This window comes from Salmo salar, chromosome ssa03 (assembly GCF_905237065.1).
Source record: "Salmo salar chromosome ssa03, Ssal_v3.1, whole genome shotgun sequence".
In the NCBI taxonomy this organism is placed as follows: Eukaryota; Metazoa; Chordata; class Actinopteri; order Salmoniformes; family Salmonidae; genus Salmo; species Salmo salar.
This window is the reverse complement of record NC_059444.1, coordinates 9,594,706-9,612,261: the sequence shown is the minus strand read 5'-3', so window position 1 is coordinate 9,612,261 and position 17,556 is coordinate 9,594,706. Positions and strand designations below refer to the sequence as shown.

The window sequence follows — 17,556 nt, the reverse complement described above, 5'->3', positions numbered from 1 at the left end:
AATAATTCAGTGTTCTTGCTGCAATCCATTACACTGCATTTATAATACATCATATAGCCAGGGCTATGGCACACAAGCCTGAACAACAAGCCTGATCAACAAGCCTGAACAACAAGCCTGATCAACAAGCCTGAACAACAAGCCTGACCAACAAGCCTGAACAGCAAGCCTGAACAACATGCCTGAACAGCAAGCCTGAACAACAAGCCCGATCAACAAGCCTGAACAGCAGCCTGAACAACAAGCCTGAACAGCAAGCCTGAACAACAAGCCCGATCAACAAGCCTGAACAGCAAGCCTGAACAACAAGCCCGATCAACAAGCCTGAACAGCAAGCCTGAACAACAAGCCTGAACAGCAAGCCTGAACAACAAGCCTGACCAACAAGCCTGACCAACAAGCCTGAACAGCAAGCCTGAACAACAAGCCTGACCAACAAGCCTGACCAACAAGCCTGAACAGCAAGCCTGAACAACAAGCCTGAACAGCAAGCCTGAACAACAAGCCTGACCAACAAGCCTGAACAACAAGCCCGACCCCACCACTGAATTGAGCTGCAACACATTACACATAACACATATTTGACACACAGTACACACACACAAACACACACACACACACACACTTCAAGTCATCAAAAACTCGGAAGACGGGTGGTTCAGTCGATAGCCTGCACTTTGAGGGTGATCAAACATGACATCCCCCCCGGTGCCAATCACTAGAAACACTGGTTAAAACCTCCCTGTTCCACTTGCAGAGTATGTTACACCGTATTAAGCTGTGGACAACATGCACCTTTAAGCAATGGTCTATTATTTACAGCATCCCATATTCAACGCAAATACTGCTACAGAATTCTGATAATCTTGCTATTCTTTACATAAGAACAAAGATGAAACCCGCCCTCTGCTCCACCAGAGTGATTTACTGTCTACATGGAGACAAACCACATGTCATCCGTTAACTTCACACCGAGACAATAGATTCCGTTTGGGGAGCATTATTATTAAGAACAGGACTGGGTTTTTTTTTTTCTCGTGCCTTTGATTCTCCCAGTAGCAGTACATATCTTGGATGTGTTTTATCTTGCCAAGTACTCTGCAATTTTATATGCATTAGCAATAACATTCAGAGGGACATACATATTGCTTGCTAATAAGCTATGTCCTGCATTCTTACTAAGGGCTTTATGTCCTGCATTCTTACTAAGGGCTTTATGTCCTGCATTCTTACTAAGGGCTTTATGTCCTGCATTCTTACTAAGGGCTTTATGTCCTGCATTCTTACTAAGGGCTTTATGTCCTGCATTCTTACTAAGGGCTTTATGTCCTGCATTCTTACTAAGGGCTTTATGTCCTGCATTCTTACTAAGGGCTTTATGTCCTGCATACTTACTAAAGGCTTTATGTCCTGTATGATTGTTTTGTACGGATGGATGGAGAAATGGAGGAATGAATGGACAGATGAATGGATGGATGGAGGAATGGATGAATGAATGAATGAATGAATGAATGAATGAATGAATGGATGGATGGATGGATGGATGGATGGATGGATGGATGGATGGATGGATGGATGGATGGATGGATGGATGGAAAGTTGGATGGATTAATGGACGAACTTAAGGATCAGAGAAGTAGACTCACATCCATGCTGGTCAGATTACAGCGGTGAGTTCCAGCAAACCAGCCACTGCTGGAGCACTGGTCAATGTCCACATCCTGGAGGTTGACGTCTACTCGAACCACACCCCTGTATTAGGAGAGACAGAGACAGAGAGAGTGAGAGTGAGCGAGAGACAGAGACACAGAGAGCGAGAGAGAGAGTGGGTGGGGGGTGGAGAGAGGTGAGAGAGAGTGAGAGAGACAGAGAGACAGAGAGAGGGTGGGTGGAGAGAGATTAGAGCGAGAGAGAGAGAGAGAGAGGGTGGAGAGAGGGTAGAGAGAGAGAGAGAGGTTAGAGAGAGAGAGAGAGAGGTTAGAGAGAGGTCAGAGAGAGGTTAGAGAGAGAGAGAGAGAGGGTGGAGAGAGGTCAGAGAGAGGTTAGAGAGAGAGAGAAGAGAGGGTGGAGAGAGGTTAGAGAGAGAGAGAAGAGAGGGTGGAGAGAGGTCAGATAGAGAGAGAGGTTAGAGAGAGAGAGAGAGCGGTTAGAGAGAGGGAGAGAGAGAGGGGGGTGGAGAGAGGTCAGAGAGAGAGAGGTTAGAGAGAGAGAGAGAGAGAGAGAGAGAGAGAGAGAGAGAGAGAGAGAGAGAGAGGGGGTGGAGAGAGGTCAGAGAGAGAGAGGTCAGAGATAGAGAGAGAGAGGGTGGAGAGAGGTCAGAGAGAGGAGAGAGAGAGGGTGGAGAGAGGTCAGAGAGAGAGAGGTCAGAGAGAGAGAGAGGTCAGAGAGAGGTCAGAGAGAGGTCAGAGAGAGAGAGGGTGGAGAGAGTCAGAGAGAGAGAGGTCAGAGAGAGAGAGAGGTCAGAGAGAGGTCAGAGAGAGGTCAGAGAGAGAGAGGGTGGAGAGAGTCAGAGAGAGAGAGAGAGAGAGAGAGAGAGAGGGTGGAGAGAGATTAGATAGAGGTCAGAGAGAGGTCAGAGAGAGCAGTTAGCTTCAACTCAGACGTCTCTTTTAGTGTCAGATAGAGAATGAACGAAGGGCAGAGGTTCCATTGTGACCTCATCAATTCAATTCAATTCAATTCACTGTATTGGCATGACGTAACAACGTACATATTGCCAAAGCTTATTTTGGATATTTACAATATAAAAATAAATAAAAATGAGAATCAAAATTGTCAACAGGACAAAAGTAACAACAATAACCAAGGGTCAAAATAAGCATACATTCAACTATAACAATAAGCATACAGTAGAGTACATGTGCAGGTTGATTGGTCTTTATTGGTCATCATAACAGGGTCTCACTTTGGTCCAATTCCTACAGATGAACTATTATCCAGGCATAAACTGGTATGAGCATCAAATTCCAGTCAATGAGAGCATTTCTTTCAATTTAATGTCAATTGCAACAAAAAACAATGTCCTGTGTATAACGTTAATATGTTCATGCTATGTTGAATCAATTTTTATTTCATTTTTCTTATGTGCCCTGATGAGAGAAGCAGCCAAGCCTAAATATCCCAATTGAATCATGTTGAATCTAGCTCTGAACATCATGTTTACTGTAACCAAAGGCTGCTTGATGCCGTTTACCTCTGGGAGAGTATACTGCACTTGTACACATGGTGCATTTCTACTGACACATGGTTGATTAGACTACTGCATTGGTTCATTAGGCTACTGCATTGGTTCATTAGGCTACTGCATTGGTTCATTAGACTACTGCATTGGTTCATTAGGCCACTACATTGGTTCATTAGGCTACTACATTGGTTCATTATGCTACTACATTGGTTCATTAGACTACTGCATTGGTTCATTAGACTACTACATTGGTTCATTAGACTACTACATTGGTTCATTAGGCTACTGCATTGGTTCATTAGGCTACTGCATTGGTTCATTAGACTACTACATTGGTTCATTAGACTACTACATTGGTTCATTAGACTACTGCATTGGTTCATTAGACTACTGCATTGGTTCATTAGACTACTGCATTGGTTCATTAGACTACTGCATTGGTTCATTAGACTACTACATTGGTTTATTAGGCTACTACATTGGTTCATTAGGCTACTGCATTGGTTCATTAGGCTACTACATTGGTTCATTAGGCTACTGCATTGGTTCATTAGACTACTACATTGGTTCATTAGGCTACTGCATTGGTTCATTAGACTACTGCATTGGTTCATTAGACTACTACATTGGTTCATTAGACTACTACATTGGTTCATTAGGCTACTGCATTGGTTCATTAGGCTACTGCATTGGTTCATTAGACTACTGCATTGGTTTATTTTTTGTCACTTAAATATCACATGAAAAAAATGTATAGAATTGCAACAAAATTTGCTTTAAAACTGCAACATTTTCTTTGCACCACCATGACAAAACGTGTAGAATTGCAGGAAATAAGCTTTAAACCTGCAACATTCTCTCCACCAATAACATGGGGTGTGAATAGTTTGTGTCATGAACAGTGCTTGTGCCTATAGAAATAGACGTGACGCGTAGGGAGGGGGGCGAGGGATGTTCCCCAATGCTGGAACGGGGGCCCCGAGTGAAAAAGTTTGGGAACCCCTGCATTAGGCTACTGCAATGGCTGGCATCCATGTATCAGTATGTAGGCCTATGTCCTTGGCTGACATCAGGTGTTCTCCACCCATGGGCCCCAGGTCAGTCTCTCTCTTTATTCAGTCTGTCTGTTAGTATCTACCCATGAGCCTAGGTCAGTCTCTCTCTTTGTTCAGTCTGTCTGTTAGTATCTACCCATGGGCCCTAGGTCAGTCTCTCTCTTTATTCAGTCTGTCTTGTCTGTTAGTGTCCATCTTTCTATTCCCTTTTCTCACTCTTTCTTTCTTTACCTTTTTTTCAGTTTGTCATTAATCCCCCTGATCTCTGTATTTCAGTTTGCCTTTAATCCTCCTGATCTCTGTATTTCAGTTTGCCTTTAATCCTCCTGATCTCTGTATTTCAGTTTGCCTTTAATCCTCCTGATTTCTGTATTTCAGTTTGCCTTTAATCCTCCTGATCTCTGTATTTCAGTTTGCCTTTAATCCTCCTGATCTCTGTATTTCAGTTTGCCTTTAATCCTCCTGATCTCTGTATTTCAGTTTGCCTTTAATCCTCCTGATCTCTGTATTTCAGTTTGCCTTTAATCCTCCTGATCTCTGTATTTCAGTTTGCCTTTAATCCTCCTGATCTCTGTGTTTTCTGTGTCTGGCAACCTTTCACTCTTTCTTACATGATCAAACACTATCTCCCACTTTCACACAGTCAGTTTGTCTGTCTGTCATGCTGCCTGCCCCTCTCCCCACCACTCTCTCTCCCTCTCTCATAATGCCCAGGCCCAGGCCTGCTTCTCGAGAGGAGCCTAACACCCATTAGCTGCATGTGTCTGAAACAAACACTAATGAAGAGAAAAGGCTGAGGCTCATGCCATCTTTCCCCAGGAGCAAGAAGAGAAAGTGTTGATAAGCTAAATAATCTCTCTCAGTGTGCGTGTGTGTGTGCGTGTGCATGTGTGTGTGTGTGTGTAAGGGAAGGAGGGAGGCATGGAAGGTGAGACTAAATGTGTGTGGGAATGTGAGGATACAGAAACATGGGGTAACCACCAAGCAGGAGAAAGGCTTTTATTTTGAAGTCACTCAGCTCAAAACAAAACCATACGGCCATAACGTAATAGCTTAACCATTGTATTTAACCATTGATTTAATTCCTGTGCTGTTTGTAACTACCCTGGTAGGTTGACTGACAACCTGATCCAGGTTGCAGGCACTGGTTACGGTTTGAAGTTTTTTCCTGAGTGGGCAGCTTGATGATAGCCAGTCAATATTTAAATCACCCAGAAAATATACTTCTCTGTTGATATCACATACATTATCAAGCATTTCACACATATTATTCAGATACTGACTGTTAGCACTTGGTGGTCTATAGCAGCTTCCCACCAGAATGGGCTTTGGGTGAAGCAGATGAACTTGTAGCCATATTACCTCAACAGTATTTAACATTAGATCGTCTCTAAGCTTTACAGGAATGTGGTTCTGAATATAGACCGCAACACCGCCTCCTTTGGCATTTCTGTATTTTCGGTAGATGTTATAACCATGTATTGCTACCACTTTATCATCAAAGGTATAATCTAAGTGAGTTTCAGAGATAGTCAGAATATGAACGTCATCTGTTACAAGCAAGTAACAGATGACATTCATGTAACCAGTCTAATTCAAACAAATCCATTACCAAACAACCATTATACTGGATGATCTCTCAACCAATGTGTCATAGGCTTAACAGACTGTTTATGATAACGGTCTCAAAGCCAATGCTCTCATTCTACATATCCTCCACAAAAGCACACTGGAATCATTTACATTTTGATTAGGTTTACAAAAAAAAAACCTGGTGTGTCTTGGTTTATTTAATCCTTGGGATGAATAGATTACTTGGGATGTACATCCAAAGATTTGGCCTACAAACGCTACTAAAAAGGAAGAGCGAGAGACCGTGCAGAGGGATTCTCTCAGATCTTTGACACGTCTGAACTATAGTTGTGAAACTGAATCCACAGGCCTATTCTAAAAGTCATGCTGCTGCTAATCACTAGACAACTATGCCACATCCATTTGTGGGAATGTCAAATGAGTTTTAATGCGCCCTCGGGACATTCTGAAATTTTGAACAGGAACCAGCTCTTTAAAAACCAGTGGAAGCAGTTAATTTTGCAGCCAATTAAAGGTCATCTCACTGATGGCTTTTAATACTAATGTCCTCATAAAACGGGTGTCAGAGAGCAAAGTGAACTTTACAAAATAAAGTATATTGGGCTTGAAATCCGATGTCTTCAAAAGCAACTCCAAGGTTGACCTGGATTTCATTATTTGTGATTGAACCTTTATTTTATTAGGGAGTCATACTGAGACCAAGGTCTGTTTTTACAGATGAGCAATGAATTAAAGCAATTACAGAAATACACACATCAAATACCAAATGCAAGTAGAAAGAAAGGGTTGATAGCCGTGATTTTTTGCTAAGCCGGAACCATACAGTAGCTGTCTGCAACAGCAGGGGTCTTTTTGTATTTTCAGGCGGAACCCTAATCCAATGACCTACAGATGGGCCTCTGTTTGATCCCCTTGCCTGGGTAAGTGTGATCAAGCACCATGGAAGATCTTAGCCCATTGCAGAGACCTATCAAAACCCTTCAGATCGGTTAAGAGGTTTCAACAAGAGACTAGAGCAAAGAGTGGGTAACCCTTGACATGGAATACCTGGGAAAGCAGGTATGTGCAATTTAGCCAATCACTGATATTCATAAATCAGCTGAGTTGTGAAGTGAATTAGTAGTCAGTTGTGGTGCCTGTTTAGAACTAAATGTTGCTGTACCTGCAGCACTCCATAACAGAGCTCCTGGCTTAGTGATATGGGCTTGGGAAATGTTTTGGGATCAGCTCAGGCAACAGCTTTGAGATGATCTTGCATGTATGCTAAAGGCATGACCGAAACGGACTAAACTTACAGTATGTAGTCTTGTCTAAATGAATAAAGCTCAGGGACAAACTAACATGCTGGAATTATTGTGTAGACACAGCACTTGCATTTAAGTGGGAGTAAAGTGGACTTGAAATTCAAAGTGGTCTTTTATAATTCATTCATGACTAAATAGATGTTTGTACACACTTGGACCTTGAAATGTGACATATTTGTTGTATTTCCTAATGCACCAACCTACTCACGCAGCAAACACAGCTTTTTAAACCATGCAGGCAAAGGTTTTTTAAAAAAAATGTTTTTTTTTTTTTTACAGCAAACACATTCCTCAAAAATGGAGGGTAGAGGCCTACAGTGTGAATACAATAGACATGAGCTGTTTTCGATGGACAGTAGTGTTGGTTAATCATGGACAGTATTGTTAATAAAACGTTAATCAAATACAACCATCGACTGTTTCATTGTTGGTGGGCTCCATGCGCATTTGCGCTGAGTTGCCAGAGCAACTATTTCATGAACGTTTATTTTTTTTAAAAATATGGATTTCAGCAAACAAAGAAAGGCACGCAACTACAGATGACAAAAATAGGTAGCCTACAAGGTAAACATTCCACAATAATGTATTGACCTTGTGCGAATCGATGTAGTCAGAGCTGAATTCCACAAAGTCTCGTCTCTGCTCTTCTCCGTTGGTTAAGTTCATCAGAAACTTCCTTCACAATGGAGTTGAGTTTAGTCAGCTAGGTCTGTGGAAACTATCCATACGCATCCGACTAGAGGATAGCTCTAAAGTCACTTATGTAGATCAAAATGCAGTACGGTAAACTACACAACTTTGCTGTGGCAAGCAGCTTTATCCTACTGTTTGTGTTGACGGAATTTTTGGGGCCCTTTTCCATGCACATGGCCTGATTTAAAGCGCGGGATGCGCACTGTCAGGACTGCAACAACTGAGACAGGCCTACAATAACATATTTGATAAGATAAATTAGTGTTCCTTTCAAACAAACAGTCATGAGTCACAGCCAGGTCCCTTAGTCTATAGGCTACTCACCTGAACTCGGGCGCGGAATTTGTCTTCAGCCCATAGAACCCTGCAGACAAGGTGAGTAGCCAGTGTGGTACGAAATTCCCATGCTCGCATTCCAGGTAAGGCGCAGACCACTTGATTTGACTTTTGTCGAGAATGTAGCCATTTTGAGTGGCTACAGGGTCTCGGCTCGACGCCCTTCTCTGCATGTACGTTTTTTTTCGGTCCCTGAACTCGTTAAACCACTCAGACTCCGGGCTCCTGCTCTTGAGATGGTGGTGAGCGGAGTTGGAAAGGTCCTGGAGAACCACTTCCCCTTCAGTTCTTGTCGCTTGAAGGAAAACATGGGGACCCGGCGTCGGAGCATCAGTATGGAATGTAACCACTGCCCTGTGAATTTTGGGGTCCCCCTCGAGAATACTCCGAACCAGTGCGTGGTACCAGTGAATATCCCTCCGAAGGCTGTGCTCTCTTGACCTGTTGGCTTGTAAAATCATGTTCAGAAAGTTGGTTGCGTGCGCCATGGTGTCCAGCACGCTATGGAGAAAATAGTGTGAGGCCACATTGGTTCCACCGCGGAGGCTACTCAACTCATACCTCCGAGAACAGTTGACTTGTTCAAGAGCCGACGAGTCTCCCGTGTGCAGGAAAGCTGTTACCACCCTAGGCAGGTCCTCTTCGATTTTGTGCGCGACAATGGTGCGCTCCGTGAAGGGTCCTGGGTAATAAGTTGGATGGTGCATCGATTCCTTGTTGATATTTTGAGTGCTGTACATAGTGGGGTTCTTCGATCGTATTTCAGCGTCTTTGTCGTTATCCGACCATTCCACATACCCATAATTAGATCCGAAAACGAGTCCCATTTGCAGAAGCAGGTGAATAAGAAAAAAAGCCATACCGTGACTGCTTTTACCGACAGAGTGAAGAATCAGTTTGCTCTCCATTGAGCATAACCGAAACCAACCACTTGCGCGCAGTGACTAAATTGATAGGCTAATGGACACCTACTAGGAGATGAATTAGTATCATCCCAATTCAATAACGTAAGGTGCCATTAAACGATACTATCAAAAGCTGTAGGCTACTTGCTCACATGCTCGTCCGTGATAGAGAGACGCTTCCTCAACAGCCGTTCATGCTCTGCAACCGAGCGTCAGCCAATCCTCGTACTGCCAAGACAGGGTTAGTTATTGCAGCGGTGAGCTCCGGTGGTCGCTTTCCATGGGCGAGTTAACACTCAAGCCGCCAGTATCAAACCTCCTAGTGCAGGCTGTAGAATTAGAGTGAAAACAGAGGGAAGGCTAGAGCAAATTGCTTTCAAAATCCCATCCCTCCCAATATCGCATAGGGCACCTGAAGTGTCTTAGGCTTCGTTTAGACAGGCAGCCCAATTCTGATATTTATTTTTCCACTAATTGGTCATTTGACCAATCAGATCAGCTCTGAAAAAGATCTGCTGTGAAAATATCTGACGTAATTGGTCAAAATAACCAATTAGTTGTGAAAAACATATCAGACTTGGGCTGCCTGTGTGAATGCAGCCGTAGACAGGCGTGTGTGACTGCTATTGCTGCCAATCGTCTTTGAGAGGTGGGATAATATGGGTGGAGCGAGCTGTCGGGAGCTGTCCGGTTCTGAAAGTAGCGCGTGAGGAGGGGAAAGCACAGTGACGGATTTATGCGTGACTACTAAAGTGAAACGTGCAGGGTTTTAATTGGGCTTTTGTAGGTGATGGAATAGTCCCTATTATTTTGTATTTGCCATGGTAACTGTCCAGTAGCCTAATGTCCGACAGTTTTAACATAGCCCATATCTTTAGTTAATAATGACAAAAGTGCATGAGCGTTTAGCTCATTTGGTAGAGCATGGCACATGCAACACCAGGGTTGTGGGTTCTATTCCCACTAGTATGAAAATGTATGCTGTTCACTCCTGTAAGTCGGTCTGGATGACAGCATCTGCTAAATGAGTGACATGTTATAGTGTCATGCTTTCTCTGTACCCTATGGGTGTGCCTGCATATCTGTGTTTCTAAATACAGCTGTGCCTCGTTGTGTTGTGGGCTTTATCAAGAGCCAGTTCCAGGAGAGCTGCCTGGGGTGACGTGCTGTTACCATGGTGACAGAGGTTACGACCGCAAAGGCCCCAAATACACTGGTCCCAGGTTCAGCTCCACGAGACAGATATATAGAATGGAGAACATAGTGTAATGCATTGGACTCATAACAATGTACTAATAAAGGTAATTGGTTATGATTAGCACAGAGCAAAGAAAAATCTTCAAAGGTCTGAAAATGAATCACTTCAGTAATCTTTTCAGATTACTGTTAAAAGAAAGAAAGCATCCAATTTGTCTGGATGTTTGTTTCTATGTTCTATTCATTCCATTTCTATGCTGCTGACTGCGGTACAGACTACAAGTCAGCATCTTTGTTTTTTCTCACCACCTACACCTTTATCCAAATCCTCCTATAATCACAGATTACTGTACCCATGCTGTACCCTAGTGATATCATATTTATCCATTTCATTTCTATACTGACAGTATTTCCCAGTGCATACAGACTCCTGATGCCCCCTCCATTTAATCTTCCTCTCCTGTAAGCACTACAACCTCTTATGGCCTAATGAATATTTCATGGCCGTCTTGTGCATCTTCTACATGCCTTACGACTGGGGCCTTCCTGACAGCAGCAGTAGCAGCGCTACTAGTAAAGCGTTCACCTTCACTCTCTGGCCTGCGTCCTAAATGGCACCCTATTCCCTACAAAGTGTACTTCTTTTGACCCCCCTAACCCATAGTTCATTTTAAAAATTTTTTAAAGGTGCATTATATAGGGAATAGGGTTCCATTTGGGATGTAGACTCTATGTTCCCAAAGGATTCTTTAGACCCCGCCCCCCCCCCCAAAAAAAAAAACTACTTCTGACTTACGTTTAAAACTGCTTTTGAAATGGCGTTTGACTTGAATATTTCAATGACATATTTTAATTACATTCAAACTTTGTTGAAAATGACGTTTTGTAGAATACAGGTCAGAGGCAGGTAGCTCCAGTAAGTCCTGTTCTTTCCAATGTTCTTTCTATCATAAAAGGGAGTCTCTTTAGTCTGGTGGTTTAGGGCTGAGGTTTGTCTTATTCTTTGACATCAGCATTGCAAAAGTATGTATTATGATTTATGAACACAGAACAGATATTAACTGCATACATAATGTAAAGATCCCATGTTCAGAGTTGCTCAGTGTATAATCAGGAGCACCCACTTCATTGAGCGTAGGATTGCCTCACACTGCGTTGTGTAACTCACCCCAAATACTGCAGACCTAGCTGCTGCAATTACTTCTTCTAAAAACCAGCAGTGTCACAACAGATTTCATCTGATTATACACTGAGCAACTCTGAAGATGGGATCTTTACATTATGTATGCAATTAATATCTGTTCTGTGTTCATAAATCATAATACATACTTTTGCAATGCCGATGTCAAAGAATAAGACAAACCTCAGCCCTAAACCACCAGATTAAAGAGACACTCCCTTTTATGATAGAAAGGGGGATTACCATCACAGCAGCAACTGGGTGTCAAAGACAGACACTGTTTGAATTATAAACCTCGAATTGATAAGGTGTAGGGTGGTAAACACATCACACAGCTAGCTTATACAGCAAAGGAGATGTCATACTGAGCATGACGCACACCTACATGAGACAAATCTACATGACGCACATCTACAGTGCCTTCGGAAAGTATTCAGACCCCTTCACTTTTTCCACATTTTGTTACATTATAGCCTTATTGTCATTAGTCTGCACACAAAACCCCAAAATGACAGAACAAAAACAGCCTTTTAGAAATGTATGCTAGTTTATAAAAAAAAATTAAAAACGGAAATGTCACATTTACGTAAGTATTCAGACCCTTTACTCAGTATTTTGTTGAAGCACCTTCGGCAGCAATTACAGCCTCAAGTCTTCTTGGGTATGACGCTACAAGCTTGGCACACCTGTATTTGGGGAGTTTCTCCCATTCTTCTCTGCAGATCCTCTCAAGCTCTGTTAGGTTGGATGGGGAGCGTTGCTGCACTGCTATTATCAGGTCTCTCCTGAGATGTTCGATCGGGTTCAGGTCCGGGCTCTGGCTGGGCCACACAAGGACATTCAGAGACTTGTCCCAAAGCCACTCCTGCATTGTCTTGGCTGTGTGCTTAGGGTCATTGTCCTGTTGGAAGGTGAACCTTCACCCCAGCCTGAGGTCCTGAGTGCTCTGGAGCAGGTTTTCATCAAGGATCTCTCTGTACTTTGCTCTGTTCATCTTTGCCTCGAGCCTGACTAGTCTCCCAGTCCCTACCTCTGAAAAACACCCCCACAGCATGATGCTGCCACCGCCATGCTTCACCGTAGGGATGGTGCCAGGTTTCCTCCAGACGTGATGCTTGACATTCAGGCCAAAGAGTTGAATATTGGTTTCATCAGACCAGAGAATCTTGTTTCTCATGGTCTGAGAGTCTTTAAGTGCCTTTTGGCAAACTCAAAGCGGGCTGTCATGTGCCTTTTACTGAGGAGTGGCTTCCGTCTGGCCACTCTACCATAGAGGCCTGATTGGTGGGGTGCTGCAGTGATGGTTGTCCTTCTGGAAGGTTCTCCCATCTCCACAGGGGAACTCTAGAGCTCTGTCAGAGTGACCATCGGGTTCTTGGTCACCTCCCTGAAAAAGGCCCTTGTCCCCCGACTGCTTAGTTTGGCCAGGCGGCCAGCTCTAGGAAGAGTATTGGTGGTTCCAAACTTCTTCCATTTAAGAATGATGGAGGCCACTGTGTTCTTGGGGACCTTCAATGCTCCATAAATAATTTGCGCCTCGACACAATCCTGTCTTGGCGCTCTACGGACAATTCCTTCGATGTCATAGCTTAGTTTTTGCTCTGACATTCACGATCAACTGTGTGACCTTATATAGACAGGTGTGTGCCTTTCCAAATCATGTCCAATCAATTGAATTTATCACAGGTGGATTCCAATCAAGTTGTAGAAACATCTCAAGGATGATCAATGGAAACAGGATTTACTTCAGCTCAATTTCGAGTCTCATAGCAAAGGGTCTTATTGCTTATTTAAATAAGGTATTTAAGTTTTTTATTTTTAATACATTTGCAAAAATGTGTTTTCGCCTTGTCATTATGGGGAATTGTTATGTCATTATGGGGAATTGTGATGCCATTATGGGGAATTGTGTGTAGAGGATTGTTTTTAATCAATACATTTTAGAATAAGGTTGTAACGTAACAAAGTGGAAAAAGTCAAGGGATCTGAATACTTTCCGAAGGCACTGTATGTTCCAGCCCCCTTGACCATCCGCTCAAGAAAAATTTGATCTGTGGCTGAATCTAGTTGATGATCCCTGGTCTAGATTTAGTTTTTTTAATCTACTTATTAGGAATATTTTTATCTAGCGCATATATATTTTATTTTATCAACAGTCCAGTAGACCAAAAGACATGAGTACTGTATATAATATTTTTGAAGTAGGAAGGGACATACACAGATAGCCAGGGATATAAAATTCAAAGTACTGTAGTAAACATTCTCAAACATTCATTTTGGTGGGTACGGTCAAAGCAGGCCCCCAACAGTGATCAATCACTATGTCCAGTCCAACTGCAGGGGCTTGATTAAAAGAGCTGGGAAGTGTGTGTGCAGATGTTATTTACTGACAGAAATGTCTATAGAGGGTATCAACAAACCTTTCCATCTGTTATTTAGACAAGAGAGCAAGAGGAGTTTTGATCAGAATTGGAGCATTGCTCTGTAGGACTTCTGAACATTTACTCCATAATAATGTACATTTTATTTACATTCATTAATCTCATTGAGATTGTACATGTCGTTTTAAGAGGGGGCACATCCCAATTTAGTTTTACTTGAGTTTTACGCTATCAAGGAATCAAGCAGATGCTAATTTAATGCATTAGATGAATATGAATGAATGAATATGATTCTATATTCAGGGTTTTTTATTGATCAAAAGGGGGCTTAGGTGGTGAGCATGGCAGGAGGTGTGGCATGGGCCGGTCGGGCCATCAGCGAAGCAGAATTTGTGCATAATTTGAGTCAATTGGAGGTGTACCTGTGGATGTATTTCAAGGCCTACCTTCAAACTCAGTGCCTCTTTCCTTGACATCATGGGAAAATCAAAAGAAATCAGCCAGGACCTCAGAAAAAAAATTGTAGACCTCTACAAGTCTGGTTCATCATTGGGAGCAATTTCCAAACGCCTGAAGGTACCACGTTCATCTGTACAAACAATAGTACGCAAGTATAAACACCATGGCCGTCATACCGCTAAGGAAGGAGACACGTTCTGTCTCCTAGAGATGAACATACTTTGGTGCGAAAAGTGCAAATCAATCCCAGAACAACAGCAAAGGACCTGGTGAAGATGCTGGAGGAAACAGGTACAAAAGTATCTATATCCACAGTAAAACGAGTCCTATAGACATAACCTGAAAGGCCGCTCAGCAAGGAAGAAGCCACTGCTCCAAAACCGGCATAAAAAAGCCAGACTACGGTTTGCAACTGCACATAGGGACAAAGATCGTACTTTTTGGAGAAATGTCCTCTGGTCTGATGAAACAAAAATAGAACTGTTTGGCCATAATGACCATAGTTTGGAGGCAAAAAGAGGGAGGTTTACAAGCCGAAGAACACCATCCCAAACGTGAAGCACGGGGGTGACAGCATCTTGTTGTGGGGGTGCTTTGCTGCAGGAGGGGCTGGTGCACTTCACAAAATAGATGGCATCATGACGAAGGAAAATTTGTGGATATATTGAAGCAACATCTCAAACATCAGTCAGGAAGTTATAGCTTGGTCGCAAATGGGTCTTCCAAATGGACAATGACCCCAAGCAACCTTGCAAAGTACTGACATTTCACATTCTTATAATAAAGTGGTGATCCTAACTGACCTAAGACAGGGAATTTTTACTAGGATTAAACATCAGGAATTGTGAAAAACTGAGTTTAAATGTATTTGGCTAAGGTGTATGTAAACCTCCGACTTCAACTGTATATAGAAATTATATAGGTCCATTATCTTTCTACCTACTTTATGTATGGTTTCAGTCATTTAAGTTTACACTGAAAGCATTTGTCCGTCCTGAAAATGTATATATGTACAGTACCAGTAAAACGTTTCGAAACACCTACTCATTCAACGGTTTTTCTTTCTTTCTTTTTTAAAACTTTTTTCTACATTATAGAATAATAGTGAAGACATCAAAACTATGAAACCACTACTAAAGGACACCAATCAGAAGAAGAGACTTGCTTGGGCCAAGAAACACGAGCAATGGACATTAGACCGGTGGAAATCTGTCCTTTGGTCTGATGAGTCAGAATTTGATATTTTTGGTTCCAACCGCCATGTCTTTATGAGACGCAGAGTAGGTGAACGGATGATCTCTGCATGTGTAGTTCCCACCGTGAAGCATGGAGGAGGAGGCGTGATTGTGTGGGGGTGCTTTGTTGGTGATACTGTCAGTGATTTATTTAGAATTCAAGGCACACTTAACATGCATGGCTACCACAGCATTCTGCAGTGATATGCCCTCCCATCTGGTTTGTGCTTAGTGGGACTATCGTTTGTTTTTCAACAGAACAATGACCCAAAACACACCTCCAGGCTGTGTAAGGGCTATTTGACCAAGAAGGAGAGTGATTGAGTGCTGCATCAGATGACCTGGCCTCCACAATCACCCGTCCTCAGCACAAATGAGATGGTTTGGTATGTGTTGGACCGCAGTGTGAAGGAAAAGCAGCCAACAAATGCTCAGCATATGTTGGAACTCCTTCAAGACTGTTGGAAAATGTCGCATCTGCTCCTGCTCCTCCCCACCGGCATACGACATCGCCATAGTACTAACCACCGGTCCTGAGATTCATCATTACGCACACCTGGCACTCTTCATTACACGCACCAGTGAATCATTACTATTCACACCTGGACTCCATTACCTTCATCATTTCCTCCGCTTTATATGTCAGTGTCCCATGTTCACTCACCAGTTGGTATTGTTTTTGTGTATCGGCGTACTGCCGTATGTTAGTGTCGTGTTCTTGTTTTTTTGTTTTATTAAAACATTTCACCTGCTTCCGACTCACCGCCCCATCATTACAGAAAAGCATTCCTCATGAAGCTGGTTGAGAGAATACCAAGAGTGTGCAAAGCTGTCATCAAGGCAAAGGGTGGCTACTTTGAAGAATCTCAAATGTGTTTAACACTTTTTTGGTTACTACATGATTCAATATGTGTTATATCATAGTTTTGTTGTCTTCACTATTATTCTACAATGTAGAAAATAGTAAAAAGTAAAGAAAAAACCCTTGAATGAGTAGGTGTGTCTAAACTTTTGACTGGTACTGACATTTTCTGATAATTTTCTTGTTTTGCCTTGCTTTGTTCTTCTTCGCAAGTGGAAAATTCCTCCACACCATCAGAGATGCAGAAAACCTTAGCAAGAACACCATCTGTCTGTCACGCTATCCCCCAAGGTGTACCTTGCTTTAAAGCTACTGCTGAATGTGTTCATCGTATTCCCTGGCCACTTGCCTGTCCAAACCATCAGAGGGGTTTTATGGCATTGCAGGTAAACTTACCCCATCCTATACAAATCAACAATGGTATCCGTTGTCAAATGTTTATAGCCTCAATGGACATTATTTTGTAGAATTTCCCAGAGTCATTGGTGGATTAGACGGTACACACTGTCCCACTACCTCCCCTACCGGACTAAATTGAGGCTCCACTTTCACAGAGTAGATGTTCAGGTACATAATGTAGGCTTCACTACAGTTATACAGTATCGTATTAGGCCCTCAATAACAACGTAGTCTTCACTACAGTTATACAGTATCTTATTAGGCCCTCAATAATAATGCAGAACTGTAGTCTATTTCACGAAGAATGGCTTCATTTGCAAAAGGCCCATTATTTTATTTATTTTGTTTCTCCCTATCGCTATACTTTTCAGATGATCTGTTACCATCAGGGTCTTGTCACTGACATTGAGCCGAAGTGTCTTGTTTCGGTACATGACTCACACATCTTTAGAGTCTTCTCATTACCAAAGATTGGAGCAAGGTGATGATAATATTTACCTAAATGTAACATTATTTATCGCTGGTCAGCAATTGTTCATGACCTGTATAATTGTGTGGGCCTACACACACACACACACACACACACACACACACACACACACACACACACACACACACACACACACACACACACACACACACACACACACACACACACACACACACACACACACACACACACACACACACACTGAAGCCTATCGGTCCACATGTTCCAGGAACACCTTTCTTAATAAATCCCTTTCATATCACTGTCAATCAAGTGACTCAAG

The 17,556-nt window shown here is 42.6% G+C and overlaps 1 protein-coding gene across 1 annotated transcript in view; it reads right to left on the bottom strand.

Moving 5' to 3' along the window:
* Positions 1-9,727, bottom strand: part of LOC106598107 (probable G-protein coupled receptor 158) — a 114,925-nt gene extending 105,198 nt beyond the window's left edge. Inside the window, exons 1-2 of the mRNA XM_014189180.2 lie at positions 8,154-9,727; positions 1,647-1,752 (exon numbers count right to left, since the gene is read on the bottom strand). Coding sequence (XP_014044655.1) covers positions 1,647-1,752; positions 8,154-9,073 — 1,026 coding nt within the window. The 5' untranslated portion in view covers positions 9,074-9,727. The remainder of the gene's footprint in view (positions 1-1,646; positions 1,753-8,153) is intronic.
* Positions 9,728-17,556: the final 7,829 nt, after the last annotated feature.